At 54.0% G+C, this 17,414-nt stretch overlaps 6 protein-coding genes across 6 annotated transcripts; 3 read left to right on the plus strand and 3 right to left on the minus strand.

Moving 5' to 3' along the window:
• Positions 1-512: 512 nt before the first annotated feature.
• Positions 513-2,165, minus strand: N0V89_004378 (uncharacterized protein; the record flags this gene model as incomplete). Its single annotated transcript, XM_056213164.1, has 5 exons — positions 513-1,302; positions 1,354-1,751; positions 1,798-1,880; positions 1,930-1,992; positions 2,042-2,165. 5 exons carry the CDS (start codon positions 2,163-2,165, stop codon positions 513-515), a joined length of 1,458 nt encoding a protein of 485 aa, XP_056073472.1.
• A 2,166-nt stretch (positions 2,166-4,331) lies between these two features.
• On the plus strand, positions 4,332-5,877 carry N0V89_004379 (uncharacterized protein; the record flags this gene model as incomplete). Its single annotated transcript, XM_056213165.1, has 2 exons — positions 4,332-5,485; positions 5,541-5,877. The coding sequence occupies 2 exons, from the start codon at positions 4,332-4,334 to the stop codon at positions 5,875-5,877; spliced, it is 1,491 nt and encodes a 496-aa protein (XP_056073473.1).
• Positions 5,878-6,716: 839 nt separating this feature from the next.
• On the plus strand, positions 6,717-7,327 carry TRM44 (tRNA(Ser) Um(44) 2'-O-methyltransferase; the record flags this gene model as incomplete). The annotated part of the gene is made up of 2 exons (XM_056213166.1): positions 6,717-6,869; positions 6,950-7,327. 2 exons carry the CDS (start codon positions 6,717-6,719, stop codon positions 7,325-7,327), a joined length of 531 nt encoding a protein of 176 aa, XP_056073474.1.
• Positions 7,328-8,046: 719 nt separating this feature from the next.
• Positions 8,047-12,057, plus strand: N0V89_004381 (uncharacterized protein; the record flags this gene model as incomplete). The annotated part of the gene is made up of 5 exons (XM_056213167.1): positions 8,047-9,852; positions 10,428-10,537; positions 10,596-10,910; positions 10,965-11,036; positions 11,172-12,057. 5 exons carry the CDS (start codon positions 8,047-8,049, stop codon positions 12,055-12,057), a joined length of 3,189 nt encoding a protein of 1,062 aa, XP_056073475.1.
• A 251-nt stretch (positions 12,058-12,308) lies between these two features.
• N0V89_004382 (uncharacterized protein) lies at positions 12,309-13,103 on the minus strand (the record flags this gene model as incomplete). Its single annotated transcript, XM_056213168.1, has 2 exons — positions 12,309-12,693; positions 12,742-13,103. The coding sequence occupies 2 exons, from the start codon at positions 13,101-13,103 to the stop codon at positions 12,309-12,311; spliced, it is 747 nt and encodes a 248-aa protein (XP_056073476.1).
• A 535-nt stretch (positions 13,104-13,638) lies between these two features.
• Positions 13,639-15,537, minus strand: N0V89_004383 (uncharacterized protein; the record flags this gene model as incomplete). Its single annotated transcript, XM_056213169.1, has 3 exons — positions 13,639-14,642; positions 14,690-14,792; positions 14,839-15,537. 3 exons carry the CDS (start codon positions 15,535-15,537, stop codon positions 13,639-13,641), a joined length of 1,806 nt encoding a protein of 601 aa, XP_056073477.1.
• Positions 15,538-17,414: the final 1,877 nt, after the last annotated feature.

Here is a 17,414-nt window from a genome sequence, read left to right on the forward strand (position 1 = left end):
TACTTACAGAAGCTCGACACATCCCTTAAACTAAGTGAAGCAACCCAGTTACTCCTAATCACCAGCATCAATACCTGCTAGCCTAGCGTCCGTCGACAGTTGAGCACGGAAGCCATGCTGAATTGAATCTGTCCGTAGCTGTCGTACTACACGTGATACTGCTGCTTAACCGGTCAACTGGCGCTAACGCCACCAGCGCTCGGCCGACGGGCCTGAGCGCCGGCAAGGAGCGTGAGGTGGTCTGAGTGCTTGAGGGAGACTGTGCTGCCATGCGAGACGAAAGATGGACTCTGGGGTGCAGGAGGCATGCTCAACGATCATGCATGGAGCTTGAGAATACGACATTGGACCGATGTTTCGGCCATTTATAACAGAACTTCTCTAAGACAATACTGCAATCTTCTCTAACGACCGTGTGTGCGCGGAAACCCTGAGCACGTTCATGAAAGCTTCGTGATTTATATGCTACGCTATGCTACGCTATGTTATGTTATGCTATGCTGAAAAGTAAATCATGGGTATCTTAGAATCTCGTCCTCATCCTCCTCTTCCCTAAGCAGCACCGGGCTCAAAGGTATAATCGGACTAAGCACTGGACTCAGTGTCGCGCCCGAAACCCGTCTGGGGCTCGACATGAGCGCTGTCTCTGAGTTACGCCTTGTGCTAGACATGAACGTAGCCTCTTCGGGTCGCCTCGGGCTAGACACCATGGTTGCTTCACTCAATCTCCATTCGATCTCTTTGTGAATGTCCACTAGCGTCGGTGCGCTCCCTAAACTTCCAATAGTCGTCACTGTCTCTAGAACGTCGCCCTTCTCAAGACAATCGGCTTTTTCGTATCTATCAACACTGTTCCTGCGACTTGGCTTACGGGATCTGGGTTTAAAAGACCGAGTCTTCTTTCGTAGAACCGCAGGTTTGAGGCGGCCCTGATTTCCCGAGTCGAAGAAGTCGCCTGAGCGGGCGAGCGAGGAAGAGAAGTCATCCGTAAGACAAGGTATGATCTTGTTGAGGAACCTCCGCTTCCGACTTGCCACATGGGTAACCGTAGATGAGTTCGAGTTGCTCCATTGCCATTCACTCCGAAACTCACGCTCCATGGGTGTGGCTTTGGTCTTAAAGTTGAAAACCCATCGTGTAACGAGACCGCGCAAAATCGGAATGTTAGCCACAATAATGGCGACGTTATTCTCGATGTGGCTAATGCAATAGTCAATCGGGTAGGTCCAGTCGGTCTTGAACGAAGTAAACAGTCGGTCGCGATACGTAAGATAGATCTTGGCTGCGCCAATTCCCGTGACACTGATTTTGTATTAGAGAGAGACGTTTGAAGATGGGTCGGCAGTAACTCACGCTAAGCTCGAGGTGAAGACCGCCAGCACCACTAGCCGTGATCGTAGTCTCGCACTCATCATGCGGCGAACAATGATGAAGGGAATTGGAAAAATCAGAAGATCCGTAAGGAGATTCGCGCATGTAACCCAGATTAGCATCTCGCCCATCCGATGTCGGCCCATGCAGTGTAGTCCCCCAAAAGTTCGCGGTTTCCATGTGTTCCCCGTCTGCGGCGGGCAGATGAAGATGTACAGACACCACGGGATCAGCGCGCTTCCGACGGTAACTATGAGTATGCCGTATAGAGTCTTCTTCATCCATTCGATGACTGACCCAGCTCGTAAGAGGAGGAGAATGATAGAAGCTTTCACGAGCGGCAGGATAGGTATGTTGAGGAGGTTGAATGCGAGCAGGACCTGGAGCAATTAGACATATGATTTGATACGGCTGGGGAATGCGCACTTGATGATATTCGTCATAATTGGGCTCGATATCGTTTGGTGGAATCTCCCATATATGTATGCCTACGTGCCACATCTTCACATCTGCAAAGATGTCAGAGGGATGTGCAATCGAGACTGCAATGCTACTGACGCCTATAGGAGGGCCCAATGAGGGCGAGAGATAGTATGGTGGGGAAGACGATTAGCCAGTCATCTATGGAACACCGTTAGCACTGCGAGGTGAGATGTCGCAGTCCACTCACCCCATCCTAGTCGTAGATTGAGCTTTCGTCTTGTGTATAGCCTGAGTGCGACGAAAATCGTGGCCAGTACTGGCGTGAAAGTAATCACAGCCAGGCAAGTATCTTGGAGAGGATACCTGGGCATCTTGACAGCGAGGTGGTCTCGACCGATAACCGCGAAACGCACAGCGCGCGGTTGCGCGCGCGGGCAGCCTCATATAATAGCTCGGGTGGCACCACATTCGTGTGGGTATTGATCCCGGCCCACGCTGTCCGGCTATCCGCGCCTGGCTTTCCCCCGCAATATACAAGGGTCTGTATATTAAACGACGGCAGCAAGGTAGTGATGACCCCGGTTGACAAGCGAGAGCTACCGGTTCACGTGGACACTATAATATGTGAAGAGGACACTAGCCATCTGATTAAAGTCTTGCATTCCGAACTATAGTGGCATGGTCCGGTTTAACACCAGCATACGAGTTGACGTGGATTTTTCCGGCTTCCAGATGTCGACGATGGCTGCTGCTTATTGCAGAGGGACAGGACCTAAAATCTAGTTCTGGAGCATAACCTCAGGGGTGCAACGTGATACGAGCCTTGTTAGACCTTCAGGCGTCTCGCTTGCACACATGATTCGGGAAGGCAGATTGTCGTCGTGGGACTTGGTCGACCTACGCTCTGGCTTCCGAGACCACAAACTTCTGTTCGCAAAGCTGGGATCACATGTGCGTAGTTCTATCTGTGGGAGGTTTTCCTCGTGGTCGACATGCGGTGCTGTTGTCCGGTTAGATATATTGCGAGTTGATAATCGAATCGTCTTGCGATGCGCTGGCGAGTAACACCGCAGGTGCCACTTATGACAGCAACAGCTGCGTCGCAAGATGTAGGCTATCCCATATACTGCGCTGGTTATTGGTGGCCCATGGCGGGAACGCCCAGTCGCACAGAGCATGCTCGGGTGGACGGATAAGTGTAGTCTCCGAGAGACGACAGCCGGGATAATGCAATGTGGTGATCACACATTTTCATATAGAGAGAACCACGCCTGAAGCCTCTCCACGAATCCGAACCAGGCGTGATGGAGCGTATGACGCAAGACAGGTACCGGAATCCCTGCAGCGCAAAGCTCGGCTGCGCAGTACCAGGAGAGAAGGGTTCTGCTTCTCAGCCTGCGCGCATGGCTGGATGGGTCTTAGGGTGTAGCCGCTGCAATAGGATTCGGGCCGGCGAGTGATGGTTGTGACGGGGGAACGAAGGCTCCTTGATGGAGGCCTGAGGAATGCAAACTCCATTTCATCAGTAAATCCCGAACAGACCTGGGGATCTGGGACAGCACGTGATGTATCAGATCACGTGAGCGCAGTGGGCCGTGGACCCGACAGAGCCACAGCCATGATATGTACTCGGATCGATGTGCATCTAGTACGCATGTTCGGATTTTTGATCGACAGGCACGCACATGTCGCTCCACTCTAGCTTCGGGTAGATCAAGTTTGCACAACGTCTACAGTATCGGCTATGGCTCGTCATCCACCACCAGAGCTAAGCTTTCGGATCGCACATGGGAACAGCACTTACGGCGTTCGTTTACGGTTGCAGCTGGCTCGAGTGTAGGATGCCCGGCTTGCTGATGATGGAGCCAGGAGTGATTACAGCGAGTACAAGCACGGGGCCAATGCAGGAACAGCCGGCCTTCGGAACAACGAAGAGCAAACATGAAGCCCCTGCAGAAGTGCAGCGTCAAAGTTAGCGACGAGCGATCCGTTTAGCAGAACAGGTCCAACCCGCGGGCGATCCCAGCGCCATCCGTTTGCACAGCGCGTTTCAAAGCTCTCCACAATTCTGCACCCACGCCGCAGCTGATTCGTCCTACTGCCTCTCATCTCTCTGTTTCCGACCCCAACGCTGCCACCCACGCAAGCCACAGCTGCCAGAGTGGGCAGGACGCCACGGGGAGGAGCGTCGGACCCCCCTTTGATTAAATGTAGTCCGCATTTCGTATGCACCCGGCATCATCGCGCCTCCATGTGGACATTGAGCGAATCCAGATGTCTGATCTTGCGCTCGCATGGGCACCCGCAGCTACGACTTCCGACGTACAAATACAATGTCTACGCCCCGGGGTCCAGTGTACCCCACGGTCTCTCTCGCTTTCTGGCTTCCGGTACTGGAGTACCATCCATTCTTTCTTCATCCCACATTCATTGCAAAAGTCTGAGACTTATTTCTTCCTTCAGTGTTTGGCCTATCCGACTGACCTGAACCTGCCGCTCTCTACCCAATAACTTCGCTCAAGTAAACAACGTATACAATGCATTCCAACCTATTCGCTGTCACGGCCGCTCTGGCTGCCACTGCCTCCGCCTTTGACTGTAATGGGCCATACTTCAGTTTCTACAATCGTCACGGCCCTGCCATGAGCTCGCAGAGACTTGATCCCGCCCTCTTCCCTGGCCAACAGAGTCCCCACATGCACGACTTTGACGGTGGGAATGCTCTTAGCGCCGATGTCTCCTACGAGAGCTTGCAGGGCTCTGACTGCACCACTGCACGCATCAAGCCCGACAAGAGCTTGTACTGGCGCCCTGCTCTCTACTGGAACGGAAACGGCACTGGCATGTACCCTGTGCCCAACTCCTTCCTCAAGGTCTACTACAAGTTTGGCGACAACGATAACGCCAAAGCAAAGAACATCTCTGAGTTTCCCGAGGATTTCGCCATGATGGCTGGTGACCCATTCAAGCGATCCGAGGACGAGAAGAACGAGGCTGGCATCGACTGGACTTGCATTGGCGAGGACTACTCGAGAATCACTGCCAAGGGCTTCCCTACTGGGTTTACATCTTGCGGACAAGGTTTGACCACCCAGCTCACCTTCCCTGCCTGCTGGAACGGAAAAACCATCGACCCAAAGAACCCAAACGCACACATGGCTTACCCCACTGCTGGTGGCGCGGGGATTGATGCTTGCCCAGAAGGCTTCCAAGCTGCTCGTTTCCCTAGCATCTTCATCGAGTTCTGGTGGGACGTGAAGGCCTTCGATGGACAGTACAGCGCCAACGACAACCCATGGGTCCTCGCTCAAGGTGATCCAACCGGTCACGGATTCCACGCTGATTTCCGGAACGGTTGGGCAAAGGGTGTCCTCGCTAAGGCCACCTCTGACGATGGTTACTGCAACTGCGGATGCGGATGTGGTGACGACCAGATGAGGGAGTGCTTTGGCGCTGAGAACGTCAATGACGATGCCGACATCTCAACTTGTGCTGCTAAATCGGCCTTCGCCGACGAGGCTGGTGTTGTTGAGGAGCTCCCTGGCTGCAACCCACTTCAAGCTGGCCCTGGAGAGGCTACAGTTGTTTCTGGACCTGACTGCACTGCTGCTGCTGCTCCAGGTGCTGGTAATGCTACTTCTGCTGTCGCATCTGCCACCAGCGCCGCCGCGTCTGTTGTCTCATCCGCTGCGTAAGTCGCCTTCCTGACTACTCAACATGCATTCCTTTTCTGACATGCCACGCAGCTCCGAAGCCATCAGTGCTGTTTCTAGCCTTGTTGCTACCGTCAAAGAAGTCGAGTCGACAGCCATCCCTGTGTCCTCGGCCGGCCCGGAGTCCACGGTCCTCCCAACCAACGCAACGACTTTGGTGAGCAAGAGCCGCCACAACCATCACCACTACCACACCACCGTTCCCGGCGATGCATCTGAGGCACTTCCGGCGGATGCTGAGAGCAACGAACGCACCAACGCGGCCACCGTTACCGTTACGCCACCTCCAGTCACCGTGACTGTCACGGCTTCCGCTGCTAGCCAGAATAGCGGCTACGTAGTGGACAGGAGGCGCGGTAGGTACAATTAGATTTTACGACAGTCGGGAGCACATAGGATAGATGGATTGAATGCATATCGAGTGTGCTGCCGACACCACCGAGATTCTAGACTTTGTTACGGTTTATATTGTAGATATCCTTTCACTTGCTTGAAAACAAGCCTCGATCACATATGATCGCTTCACTTCGAATGAGAACATATTCTCCGACCATAATAACAAATGCTTCTCCAATTGAGATCATCTTTGATAGGAATCAGACAGCGAAGGTGCTGTGGAGGGGCCTGAAGGGTTCCATCCGACAAGCTTCCCGCTGACTAGCGGGATTGCCGAAGGATCATCAAGCTCGTAGGCCAGCCTCGCGGATGCAAGTCCGATGGCCTCATGCGAAGAGATTGGAAATGTGCATGAGTAAGATTGGCAGTGTTTGAACTCCTGCAAGAAAGCAAACATGAAATAAGTTGTCGACGGCGTGTCCGAGCTATTGGTTCCTGACTAGCAGCCACACAGTGCCACACTAAGGGCCCTGAGCCGCAGGCGACCATCTCAGCTCCAGTGTCTCAGCACGAAAATAACCACCACTAGCCTGTATATACACAGTACTTGCACAGACGCCACCAAAACCTCCTTTCGCTCCCCTTCATTCAATTGCAATTTGCGGCATCATTTTCAGCCTTTCTTTCCCCCCGCTTGACCACCCTTCCCAACACAGCCACGCGTCCGCCTCACCGCCTACCCCACCATCCCGCGAACGCATCCTTGACGCCAACGCTCGCGCTGCGACGACACATCAAGTGTAACCCTTCAGCTTGGCTAGTTGAACTCTGAAGGGCAGCATGTCTCTCCTCACACCCGTCACCGACGACTCAATGCCGCTCTTCAGCGCATCTCTCATCTCGCCCGAAGTCGTCTCACAGCTCCCCGAAGGCTACACAATCCGGCCGCTGCAGCGCGGCGACTACGCAAAAGGCTTCCTCGACGTGCTGCGCGTGCTGACCACTGTCGGCGACGTCACAGAAGAGGTATGCACGCTCTCCATCGCGCGAGGCCCCCAAACGGTGGTTGACAACGAGAATGATAGCTAACCGGCATGTGTGCATAGCAATGGAACCAGCGCTACGAATGGCTCACCCAGCACAACGACCAATACTTCCTCCTCTCAATACTCGACCCTTCCTCCCGCGTCGTCGGCACCGGCGCCCTCATCGTCGAGCGCAAATTCATCCACAACCTGGGTCTCGTAGGCCATATTGAGGATATTGCCGTCGCGAAAGACCAGCAGGGCAAGAAGCTCGGTCTGCGCATCATCCAGGCACTCGATTACGTTGCTGACAAAGTCGGATGTTACAAGAGCATTTTGGATTGTTCTGAGGCGAATGAGGGATTCTATGTTAAGTGTGGATTCAGGAGGGCGGGGCTCGAGATGGCGCATTATTATGGGGAAAGCAAGCCCAAAGGCGGCGCGGCAAAGGGGCAGTAGGATCAGAGGGTTTGGGAGAAGGGGAGGTTGTAGGGACGTGTCACGGATATAGAGACGATAGACTTGGCTCAGCGTGGCCAAACCTAGACAGCCGCCTGAGGACTGATACATGATGATTTTGAGCGCTTCCTCTTCCGAAGACGCTGACGGTGGTTGAGAGACGTGGGAGAAACTCTGCTGGATCGTTATTTTGTTTGACTAGGACCTGTTCCTTGGAGCCTGATGCTGGAGTTCGATTGAGGTTTGCGATGAGCTTGAAGAAACCATCGTGGTACAGTGGGCCACCTCACACGCTAGTGAAAGTGTCGGTGACCGAGAAACTTCAATGCTGATTATCAACCGTGAGAAGAGATGGCAGGAACGTTGATCAGTCAAGCTTGAATTGATGTTAGTTTGCAACCTCTCCGACGCATTCCCTACCCGTAGTGCCATGGCTATTCTCCGGACAGCTGCCGACTTCAGTAGTTCGTGCAAATATTTTAACTGATGAGGCGGCGGTGAAGGGCGGATAACGAAAGAGGAGCACTTTCTGATTGGCCGGGTGTCGGAGAAACCATCTCAACGGTTCCGCCGGCTGGACGCATTAGCTCCAGCTACCTACTGTGTAGGTACCGTGTGCCCACGAGACAGTGCGAAAACCATCTTGGCAACGAGAAGCCCCGGTATCTGCTTAACTGCTTTTGGATATTTCTTGAACCTGAAACCGCTCTGCACAAAGCATGGCTGTACAAGAAGGGCCAAAGGTCCCCTACAAGCGAGACGACCATGATGCCCAACAATTCGCTATCGAAACCCCGACTCACACCACCCCCAGCGAGCCTCGACACAGAAATGCGCCAGAAGACACTCGGCCCATGGTTGGGGGCAGATTCGAACCCGTAGACTTGGAGGACACGCCTGTCGTTGAGTCTGGCCTTCCACCCGAGATATGGACCATTGTGCAATCAGCACCTGCAAGCTTTCCTCCGCAATGCTTTCTTGACGTTAGTCGGAACCTGCTAGAGAATCCCAATCTGACCGCATCGCACCTGTCACGGGCGGAATTATCGTACAAAAGTTTCACGGATGCTTCGTACAACGCCGAAGCCGCTCATCCGCATGAGCTCGCAAGTATTATAAAGCACCTGAAGCCCGATCATCAACCGCGCCTGGTACCTGGCGGCGTGCCAGGTTACAAGCTTGAGTGGACCGTCACCCGAAAGCTGATACCTAGGAACCCTAAGTTGGACGAGGCCTTGCAACAGACGTGTCATCTGTACACTTCTACCGAGCAGGTCGTAGTACCAGCGAAGAACAGCAGCAGCAGCAGCAGCAGCAGCAAATCCGATGCCGAAAGGTACCTCGTACTCTACATTCCTCACGTCTCAGATGCAGACTCCATACCATTCTACCATCCCAAAGTGCGAGGTGTTGCGATTTTCTACTCATATCTAAACCAGCCCCCACCAGATACAGCGCCAGGAACCTTGTCACTATACTATGACCTCTTCCCCAGACAGCCGCTGGAGAACCGTATGTCACGGACTGCGTTGAGGATGCTGGAAATAATCCACAAGCACGCTCGTGGACGCATGCAAGGCTACCAGAAACGCGTCCACCACGATGTAATCATCCCGCAGAAGACATTCCAAGACACGTACACCTATTTGAAAGGCAAATATGCCAAAGAACTTATTGATAATTGGGTTGAGCAAACGCCCGCGAATAAACACGTCTTTGAAGATTTGGGGATAGCGGCATTCCTGATCGAGCTATGGACGGACATGTACGGCGGAATGATTCTAAAGCCGGACGACCGATCAAGCAGCACGGATTCTACAGATGCGGAGAAAGTACAGTTGGAGCTCCAGACTCTAAGGCGGTCAATGGCACAGCAAGCTTCTCCCGGGTTCGTCGATATCGGTTGTGGTAACGGCCTACTGGTATACATCCTCAACAAGGAGGGATGGAAGGGCTGGGGCTTCGATGCACGCCGGCGCAAAACTTGGGGTACATTTGGCGAAGTGTACCAGCAGCATGTGAAAGAGATGCTGCTCGTTCCAGGCGTCCTGCAAAACCCTGAGGTCGACAAAGAGACAGGCAGCGGGTCACCACCCTGGCACAACGGCCTCCTCCCCAAGGGAACTTTCATCATTTCGAACCACGCTGACGAACTGACTGCATGGACACCCGTTCTCGCCTACCTTTCGGACAGCCCTTTCATGGCGATACCCTGTTGCAGTCACGACTTCGGCGGCACGCGCTTCAGGGCGCCGTACCGCCGCGAACACTTCCCATCTGCTACCACAAACTCGGCGAAACAGGTATCTGCGTACATGTCGCTCTGTAGCTATGTTGCGCATCTCTGTGCGGAAATGTCGTTTGTTCCGGAGAAAGAGCATTTGAGGATACCTTCAACGCGCAACATTGCCATCATTGGGCGAAGAAGGGACGGTGACGAGGTCAAAGGTAGTCAAGAAGACCGGCTTAAATTTGTTCGCGAAGTTGTAGAAAAGGAGATGGGAGGTGAAACATCGATCGAGCAGGTGAGGCTACAGTGGTTAAAGAGAGGAAGCGGCTTGATGAAGCCTGCATCAGGGGTTCATTGATTGGAATTGAAATTCAGTTAACAGATGCCCAATTGGCTACCATGAACTAAGAGCACTCTCATACCTCACTAAACATGCATGTTACTCCCTTCTCCTTCTTCGAGTTCTGAGGCATGGGGCCCAGAGTTTCCCGACGGCCTGGTTCGGCGATAGATGCCATCGGGAAGCTTAGCGTGGGGTCGACCCCGCGTTATCGTACCTATCGCGTTCCCTCACGCCACGAACGCGTCCATAGGTCATGCTGTAGTTCCTGCCGCGATGGAGTGCTCTTCCTTCTTCCCTCTCAACCACTCGTCCCAAGCATGGCGGCGCCAGCTTGCAGCTTCCACGCGGCTTTACAGGCGGCGCGTAGGACGGGATTTGCTGCGTCCAGGGCGTTGAATGCATCGAGAACTCTCACAGCAGCAAACATTCCTCAACGACAGCTACGAAGAGCCTCCAAGGTATCGAGATCGCTGTCCGGATATGACCCGAGGAGGTTCTTTAGCCAGACTTCAACATGGCGGCTACAGACGAAAGAGTTGGACGAGGACGCACTCAAGAGCTTGAAAGTGAACAAGCAGCGCTTGATGGAAGATCTGCACCACACTTGCCAATGGGGCATTGGAAAACGGTGGGGGCAGTACGCAATCAGCTCCCAGACTCACCGGTGCCTCTGAGCTTGCTAACAAATGCTCTAGAGCCGAAACAGAAACAGGCATGACGCGCCTCGCACTCTCAGACACCGACAAGCAAGCCCGTGACTGGTTCGTCAAGACGACCGGAGATCTCGGATGCAAGGTCACTGTCGATGAGATGGGCAACATATTCGCTGTACGGCCCGGGCTGAAGAACGATAAACCGCCCACGTTCGTAGGATCGCATCTCGACACGCAGCCAACTGGTGGTCGATATGATGGCATCTTAGGTGTTCACGCAGGCATAGAGATGCTGAAGGTACTGAATGAAAATTGGATAGAGACGGAGTATCCCGTTGGGGTCGTCAACTGGACAAAGTACAACAAATTCCAGCCTAACTCCATTGACTTCTTATGCTAACCCCTCCCTAGCGAAGAAGGCGCCCGCTTTCCCCTCTCTATGGCTTCCTCCGGTGTATGGGCGGGCTCCATTCCACTTTCCACGTAAGCGAAACAGCGGGTACAAGGTGGATATGTGTTCCGCCTCGAAGAAAGATTTCTTTCTCGCTGGGCTGATACATGCGCAAGGTATTCGCTAACCCTGTCTTAACTCATACTGACTTTGTAACCGCACAATAGGGCACACAACCTCCGCGAAGTACATCCCGGCACCGCAACCATGGCCGAAGAACTCTCTCGTATCGGGTACCTTGGCTCCGTACCGGCTTCGCATGAAGCCATGCCTATGGCCGCGCACTTCGAACTACACATTGAGCAAGGCCCGCTCCTAGAGATCACCAATAAGAAAGTTGGCATTGTAACAGGCGTCCAGGCGTACAAGTGGCTCACCATCAATGTAAAGGGCCGGGATACGCACACGGGTACCACCGATCTTGTAGGCCGCGCCGACGCGCTGCTCGCGGCCTCTAAGATGATTCTGCATAGCCACCGACTCGCCACTGCGAACAGTGCGCTATCTTCCACTGGTATCCTGAATCTCAAGCCAGGAAGCACGAACACTGTCCCAGGCGACGTCAGCTTCTCACTCGACATCCGCGCGCCGGCCGACGAGACAGTCGCGAGGGTGCTGGCCCTTGTGAAAGAGGACTTCCCCAAGATCGCTGCCGGAGAGAACCTTGGTGGTCTCAACGACGGCGGAACACCGAGTCTCCCCTGCAGCATCGACATCAAAGAAGATTTTGATAGCCCGGCCACAACCTTTCACCCAAGCTGCATCGACGCTGTTGCCAGGGCGGCACACAGGGTGCTCGGGCCGGATAGCAGGAGCCTGATGATGGAGATGACGAGCGGAGCTGGACATGATAGCGTATATACGAGCAAACGATGCCCGACGAGCATGATTTTTGTGCCGTGCAGGGAGGGCGTGAGTCACAATCCCGAAGAGTTCTGCAATGAGGAGGACTGTGCGACTGGGGCAGAAGTGCTGCTGCATTCTGTGTTGAGATATGATCGTATGAGAGAGGTGCAGAGAGTGAGTTGGAAGCAGGAGCCGTATACCCTGTGAGCATATACAACATGTAGAGTGTTGTAAAAGAAGACCTAATACTAGCTATACTAGATGCATGCATCTAACGCATGAAATATATCTATGTGAATCGGGCAGAATCATGCTTGGCCCACGTACAGAGGAGCAGACTCTCTGCGTGAGATGTTCAAGTAGATATTCTGCTGGAGATACTTCCGTTGAATGCTCTTATACTATTGATTCTGCTTCACTGTACACGCAATCCCACCCTCCTAACCTTCTCTTGTACTTCATTTCTCAGCCGTATCGTGCTTCTCAACCGTTCCAGACGCCCATCCGGTTCCAAAGACTGTATCGAGGTTTCGCTTGACACTGGCGATTTCATCCTTTGAAGGAAATAGAGGCACCATGATCGAGATAAACGGTTTCGTTCCCGCGGCTACCTTGACGATATCGACTAATGGGAGCGTGGGAGCTCCGAGATCGCTGGACTCTAGTACGAGGGGCGCGGGTGCGCTAGATGTTACCATAGAAGTAGAATAGGGATCGCTGATGGACTCGATCGACGTCTTTTCTGCGCGGATTTCTGGATGAATGTCAGAGGCAGAGCTCCATGCGCGATCTTTGGAGGGCTCATAACCTTGGGACTCTTGGCTGTCGAGACCACGGTGTGAGCTATGCACGTTAGCAGACCTCTCAAGAAGCAGCGCGTCAAGTACTCACTTCACTACCTTGCCATTTCCAAACTCCTTCGGCTTCAAGTCCTTCACCCACTTGGGCACTGTCGCTGATTCCAATTCAGCAGCCTCTCCCTGCTTATCCTGCTCCGCCTCCCTCGCCAGCAACTTTTTCTTCCTTCGATTCTGTTTTGATTGCTGCTGGACCTGGACCTGGACCTGGCTCTGTGCCTGCTGGTTCGCCTCGTTCACCAGCTTCTTCCGCTGCTTCTTGCTCAGCGGCTGTCCATTTTGATGTTGGACTGCACCCGCACCAGGCTGGTGCGGAGCTTGCTTCTTCTGTTTCTTCGTGCGGGCTGTACGGAAATTAACAGTGGAGGCGGGAGGGAAGGGGAAGGACCTACGCATTGTGTTAATTGTGTGGTGAGAAGAAAGTGCGGAACGATGGGAGCTATTGTGTTTGGGGTGAAAGGTGTAATTGGTTGGAGGGAGCTATGTGGCGGAGCATGGCGAAGCGTAGGTGTTAGATTTGTTTATATTGTAGTGCAAAGGCAAGTGCGACTTCACGATGCGCACCTTCCTGTGAACTGAGGTGTGAGACACCTGGGCACCTGCACCACACAACTCACGTGCGTATTATAGATACCTGGAGGAACGAGTGAACGAGTTACGATCAAGCTGTCAAAATTTCCTCTGTTATATTTAAGATAGATCTCTTTGCAAAACACTTCGTGCTTACAGAACACAATAGGGTATGACAACGCCAAACGACCCACACTGACTGACACACCGAGGGTGACCAATGAAAGATCTCCAGCAAAGCATTACTCAAACAAAAGAGAAATAAGCGGGATGAGAGGGTATGAGGGTATCCAGGTTCGTAACGTCGTGAGCACTAGCGATTCGAGCACGTTTCTAGCTTTTGTTGCTGAGTGATTCTTTCTTAATACCGCCACGAATCGTATCCGCTGCGGCTGTCGTACCCGTTGGTGCCGCCTCTGCCTCGATAGTAATCATCGTCGTAAACTGACCGAGGCTGTGAGTCGTAGGAGCCGTCCGTGCCGGCGGTGCTGCGGCGCTGGTGACCCGCGTTGTGGTCCGCTTGACGCACCGCCCATTCCCTCCTTGTCTCGGCGTCTTTACCAAATCTCCGTTTTTCCTCATTCTCGTCGTACATGTGAGAGGTATAGTATCCGCCGGATACGTTGGGATCAGAGCTCTTGCCGTAGTTGGAGAAGCTGGGGCTCCTAGGTCGTCGGCCGTTGGTTTGCGTAGCAGATCGAGGATACTGAGATGGGTCGGGTGGTACGTAGGGATGTTGGCTAGCTGTTGACTGGGTCCGCCGCCGTTGTTCGTGCAAGGGTACTTCTGAAGGTGCGCTTCGACTTGTGTCGTCTTCGTACACCTTGCCTCCACCAGGCGCGGCAGCATATGGTTTCCTCTCTCGTTCCAAAGGCAATGAGATGGGGACATTATCTTCGTCTTCGGATACAACAGCTCTCGGATCCGGCCGACTTGTGTATGGGCTACGCTCTCGTTCAAGGCTCGGCGGTACGCTTGCGCTCTGGCTCATTGGTGGCGGTGGCGGGAATGTGGGAGCCCGACGAAGAGGGCCGACACCCTCGGGGGAAAGAGCAGCAGCGCAACGCTGCTGAGCTTGCAGGTTCTCAATGTGGGGAAACAGGCGGCGAGGAAGTTCTTTCGGGAAGCGCTCCTTGCAATCGTCGGCGTTGCTAATCGGCATATCAAGCACCGCTCTCGAGAGTCGTTCGTACTCCGCATCAGGGTAGGATTGTATCATAGCTGTCATCCATTCCTGAAAGCCCTGAGGAGTGAGAGCAGGAATATCAGGCTGAGCTGCGGTATGCTCCTGAATAAGATGGTGTTCGCAGCGCATGTCCCGGTAGATCTTACACAGCGTAGAGTAAGGCAGCTTTCCGAATATTGCTATCGTTTATCAGTATGTGGCTACATGTCTTGCTGCACGAACATACTGTCCCAGGGGTAGATCTCTTCAGTGAGTTTGACGTCATTGTAGAACCGCAGCATCTTGGAAGGTGTAATGACTAGGCTCTTCTTTGGCTCATAGTCGTCAATCTATAGAAGTCAGCAATGATTAACAACTGTAGGTACCACCACTGACTAGATGGATAGCAAGACCTCGCAGGAACTCGCCTAAGCGGGGAGTGGGCTGACCTTGCGGGTCGAATAACCGCTGCCATCTTCTCTCAATAGGTGTCAAGTCACTTTCCGTGGGCATTCTCGGAGGTGCTGCGGGTCGGGGGATCGGTCTTTCGCGTAGAATGTCGACAGGCGCACTGCGTTCGTGCTTAGGCGTTGGAGTGTCTCCAGCACCGTCGAAGAGAGTGTCGTGTGATAGGGGGTCTGGAGAAGCACTTCCGTGACTGCACAGGTCTGCCTGTTTTGGCGATGGCGGAGTGTACACGTTGCGTGAAGGAATCGATGTCATAGAGATGGGCGATTGCGGGGGGTACTGCGGCGGTGCAACGGGCTGCTGCGCAGTGACACCCATTCCCAGCTTGATCTCGTCCAACACGGACTTTTTTACTTCAGCTGTGATCTGCGCAATGAGTTGAGGGTCGACTTTGCCCGCTGAGTCGGACTTGTCGAAAGCATTCTTGAGCGCATTGTGGAGTGGTTGCTGGGAAGGCTGAGGGTATCCGTCGTTTGTAGCTTTGGACGATGCAGGAGATCTAGGGCGTTGGGGCTCGCGAAAGCTTGCGTCTTGCTGATAAGATGACGGATAGTGAGAGCGTGGGTCATAGGAAGACGGGCACGGTGCCTGGTTAGGGTCCGGCTGGCTGCGGTAGCTGCTGTCCATGGTGAATGCTTACACCAGCGGTGGAGCCTGTCCGATGACGCTTACTGGCAGGAAACGATGTTGATTGGTTGTGGGGTGGAGACGTTGATGGTGCAGCAAGACGAGCTGCAGTTACTGTGTGGTGCCCATGCAATATGCGTCGAAATATGCTGCGGGAAAAGACGACTAAAAGCTTGGTGGAGAAAGGTGCTAAGATATATGGTGGTAAGCAGGCTGAGCTGTGGAGACGAGATTCGGCCTCGCTCCTCAGGAGAACACCTTGCTTCTGTCACGAAAAGGAAACGGTTGGCCAATCTGATCGCTGAATTGTGGCGGTATTATTATGATGCAGAGAGTTGACTGGTGAGAATGCACGTGCGGCGAGGTTCTTTGGTAACGGCATGTGTAGCTCGTGGTCGAGGAACAGGCGTGCGGCGCATTGCGTCATCGGCATGTGCACGTCACCTCCAGCCCTGTTCTAAGATTCTAAGAAAAGCCGTTGGCCAAGATCGACTTGGATACCATCACCATACTGTGTACATTGTCCGTACGACAGATTGAGCAGGATTCGGATGCTGTCAAGGACTCGCAGGCTTGTATGTGCCTGTGCCGCGGATCGTCATCATGCCCGATGGACATCAGGTATCGGACTTTAGAGGGGGGTCATCAGTATATACTGATAGCAGCTGTTAGCTCAGGGTCTCAGGGGCTACTGCGAACGACACATGTGCATTTCCAATCGCAGTTGGTATCTCGTACGTCTTGACAAGACACACCATGGCGCGCGCTACCCCCCAAGGCACTGCACGCGCTGCTGTAGTCGATGGGTGCGTGGGGCTGCCCGCTGTCACTAACCGCCCGACGGACACGGTACCTAGGCGGGATCCTACGAGACTCCCTACGCGACATGGCCGAGGCATCGCAACAGCTAGACAACATGTCCTAACTGCCGCGTCACGATGTTTGTTTGTTCGTCTTTTGTTTCAGCGAACAGCGGACAAGACGCGCGCGGAGCATGTTGCACGGTTGAGATGGTGCGCCGCCCGGCCTGGCGCCATGGTTTCAAGTTTGGCTGCAGGGACAGCCCTTTTGCCTGCGGCCGAAACAACGAACAAGGCGGTGACGCGGATATGGCTATGGAGAGACGGGGAAGCAAGAGCAGAAGCGCTCGCTGCAGTTGATGTGGCTATGTGTCTGCAGTGCACGTCGGCGGCTGCGGCACGGCGTAGTATCTGAACGCTCCGGGCGCGCAGCGTGAAACGCATGCGGTGACTAAGGTTGAGGCTGTAGATCAGGCACGAGCGGCGTGCTTGCTGGGCTGGGGCGGACAGACCGGGCACTGGCAGGCAGCCAGGAAAGAGGTGCCGAAGACAGGCTGCCGTTGGTGCTGATGAAGGAGGGCTCAGGGTCCCGCAGAGAGGGCCCGGGCGCTCTGGTGAGGCGCTCCCGTCGAGCATTGCACGTCGCCTGCAAACACGACAATGCTTTCAGAGGCAGCATGAAGCATTCATCTCGTGAAGCGCCGCATGGGAAATCACTGTGGAGTGCTGATTGCGGAGAGATGGGACGGGATGATTGCTATGCCCGCGCGAGCACTGGGAGTCTTCTTGCATGACCTGAAACCCCCTAGTCCGTCAGATATGGCGCCCTCATTGGCTTGTTGATCCCCCATCGACTTTCAGTCAGACACAGCTCCTTGATGGCCGCTCCGCCTTTTCTACGTCGTTCCCGCCGCTCGTGATTTCTGTTGTTTTGTCTGAGACTCCCGCGTGTTTCTTCGCTGTGTCCGCCGCCACGCTGCCACCGACCCCTAATAATAAAGGGCCCTCACTGCTGCACCGCACCGTACTGTGTATTGTGTACAACGCCGGACGCCGAGCACCACCGCCTCGCTCACC

This window comes from Didymosphaeria variabile (assembly GCF_027946475.1).
Source record: "Didymosphaeria variabile strain IMI 356815 chromosome Unknown scaffold_3, whole genome shotgun sequence".
NCBI classification, from domain to species: domain Eukaryota; kingdom Fungi; phylum Ascomycota; class Dothideomycetes; order Pleosporales; family Didymosphaeriaceae; genus Didymosphaeria; species Didymosphaeria variabile.